Source organism: Hydra viridissima, unplaced genomic scaffold (assembly GCF_058129835.1).
Source record: "Hydra viridissima isolate aposymbiotic clone 2 unplaced genomic scaffold, HvirCarnegie_v1 scaffold_6, whole genome shotgun sequence".
NCBI classification, from domain to species: domain Eukaryota; kingdom Metazoa; phylum Cnidaria; class Hydrozoa; order Anthoathecata; family Hydridae; genus Hydra; species Hydra viridissima.
This window is the reverse complement of record NW_028324305.1, coordinates 5,545,814-5,548,143: the sequence shown is the minus strand read 5'-3', so window position 1 is coordinate 5,548,143 and position 2,330 is coordinate 5,545,814. Positions and strand designations below refer to the sequence as shown.

At 29.1% G+C, this 2,330-nt stretch overlaps 1 protein-coding gene across 2 annotated transcripts in view; it reads right to left on the bottom strand.

Annotated features, from left to right (window-relative positions):
* Window positions 1–2,114: 2,114 nt before the first annotated feature.
* Window positions 2,115–2,330, bottom strand: part of LOC145189641 (translin-like) — a 4,267-nt gene continuing 4,051 nt past the window's right edge. For both annotated transcript variants that reach the window (XM_090090622.1, XM_090090623.1), the window contains one exon: window positions 2,115–2,330. This exon is cut by the window's right edge and continues 215 nt beyond it. In XM_090090622.1, coding sequence (XP_089946748.1) covers window positions 2,327–2,330 — 4 coding nt within the window. In that variant the 3' untranslated portion in view covers window positions 2,115–2,326.

Genomic DNA, 2,330 nt, shown 5'->3' with positions numbered 1-2,330 from the left:
TCTACAGACAAGTTTCATTGCCCTTTACAAAGCAAGGAACTTGAAAGTGTGTGATCAACGAGGTACAGGTGGTGGATACAATAAACTATCAGAACATCAAAAAAATAGTGTCATCAATCACATAAACCAATTTCCTCGTTATAAATCGCATTATTGCATAGAAAGAAGAGTGGAGCGAGAGTATTTACAAGAAGGCACAAAATTGCCTTTAGTGTATGAGCTTCATAAAACCGATAATGTCAATGCAGTAGGATTTTCATCGTACAAAAAAAATTTTTTGGAACAATTTCATTTAAAAACAAAACCCTCCAAAAAGGATACTTGTCACAAATGTGATACATTAAAAAACAAAAATAGACAGCCTTCTAGAGGGTGACGAAAAGAACCTAATATTTTTAGAAAGAGACAAACATCAAAGGTGAGGACGCTACGGAAAACATGAATTTAGATTTAAAGACAGCAGAGGAAAATGAAAAAAAAGAAAGTTTAACTTTTGATATGAAGAAAAAACTACCGTTACCTCGCCTCACAACAAATATTATATTTTATAAAAGACAACTAAGATTGTATAACTGTGGCAGTTATGTAGGAAAACGAAAAAACTCTACCTTTCACGTCTGGATTGAAGGTGAGGCAGGCCGTGGTGCCCAAGAGGTTGTTTCCTACTTAAGAACATATTTCGAAAACAATAAAACTAATGAGGTTGAAAATATCATTCTTTGAAGTGATTCTTGTGGCGGACTAAATAGGAATATAAAAATAACACTCTTACTCAAGTCTATTTTAGACGAGTCGCCCACTTAAAAACGATTAGATTAAGGTTCTTAGGATCAGGTAACACCTTTTTACCCAACGACAGTGATTTTGAGGACGTTGAATTTAGAATTAAAAAACAAAATAACATTTTTTCTCCTGAAGATTACATCCAAATTATGAAAGATTATAGGAAGAAACGTCCCATTGTAGTTTATAGAATGAAAAAAGATTTTGTTAGTACTAGAAAAGAGATTGTTAACAGAAAAAAAACCTGCTCTGGCGAAGCAATAAACTGGTTGCACTTACTGGAAATAAACTCGATAAAAGAATAGCGCTTTAGTATTTTCATTAAAACAGTTCACATTAATGATGAATATAAGGAAATCAATAATAAAAAAAGGGGACAGCCAAGTAAATTATTTTCCAAATATTTAAAAACATTGTGGCCAAATGGCAAACCAAATGCCAAACCTAAACTCAAAGATATAAAAAGTTATTTGCACTTAATTCCTGCGGTATATCACGTGTTTTATAATAATTTAACAACAAATTTAACAATTGAAAAGGACATAGACAGCTACAATGGCGAAATAGATTTTGAACTTGAAGACAATAATTAAAAAAAAAAGCTTTGCTCGCCACAAAAATCACTCCAAAGAATAATATTATTTAAAATTTTTTATTCTGTCTTAATTTCATATTTGTATTATGCAAAAAAGAACCAATACTCACCCTGAGTGCTTACAATAAACTTTGTGACTTTTTCTTTGTTTGCAATACTTAATCATTGTAAATGTGTAATAAAAATGTTTAATTTTCATATTGTTTTATTTTTCCTAGCAAATAATTACATCTAGTTTTAAAATTGTTTTTCTTAATTATCTCGAAATATTGTAAATGTTGGTTCCCTATCGCATAACGTGGTCCGATTTTTAACAAATTAAAGTAGAATTGAAGTACAAGCAAGAAGTTACTTTAAAATACAATTAAAAAAGATTTAGATTTATCAAAAAAAAAACAATTTAATTATTCAAACCAATTACAATCTTACTAAATGACACAAAAAAACGACTAATAGTATTTATGAACTCAAATAACCAAATAAAATATCTACCTATTCGTTATATTCTTGCTAACCTCCATTTTAAACGATTGATTCACTTAAAACGATGTTAATCTTTTATGCTACGTTTGTAAAACTCGAAAATAAGTTCGCAATTACAAATTAAGAAACTCCCCTCTACTGTGTTTTATGGTTTTACTGAAAGTAAAACAAATAAAACACAGATGATTACTTTTTAAGGGTTAAAAACTGAAATAATTTCAGCTCTAAGATTTCGTGGAAAGTGATTTACAACTTTTCGGCATTTCATCAAATTTTCTTTGCAATTGATTAAAATTTTATTATGTAATCCTCTAATAACAAAATAGCTCTACATTTAGAAACGTACAAAAAGTAAAAAATACTTATCTATGTAAGTCAAATTCATTCTTTGAAGATTTTATGTAAATAGAGGTTCTGTGACTTTAGAACAGTTTAATCAAGGATTAACTTGTTTTACTAGTTAGATCAA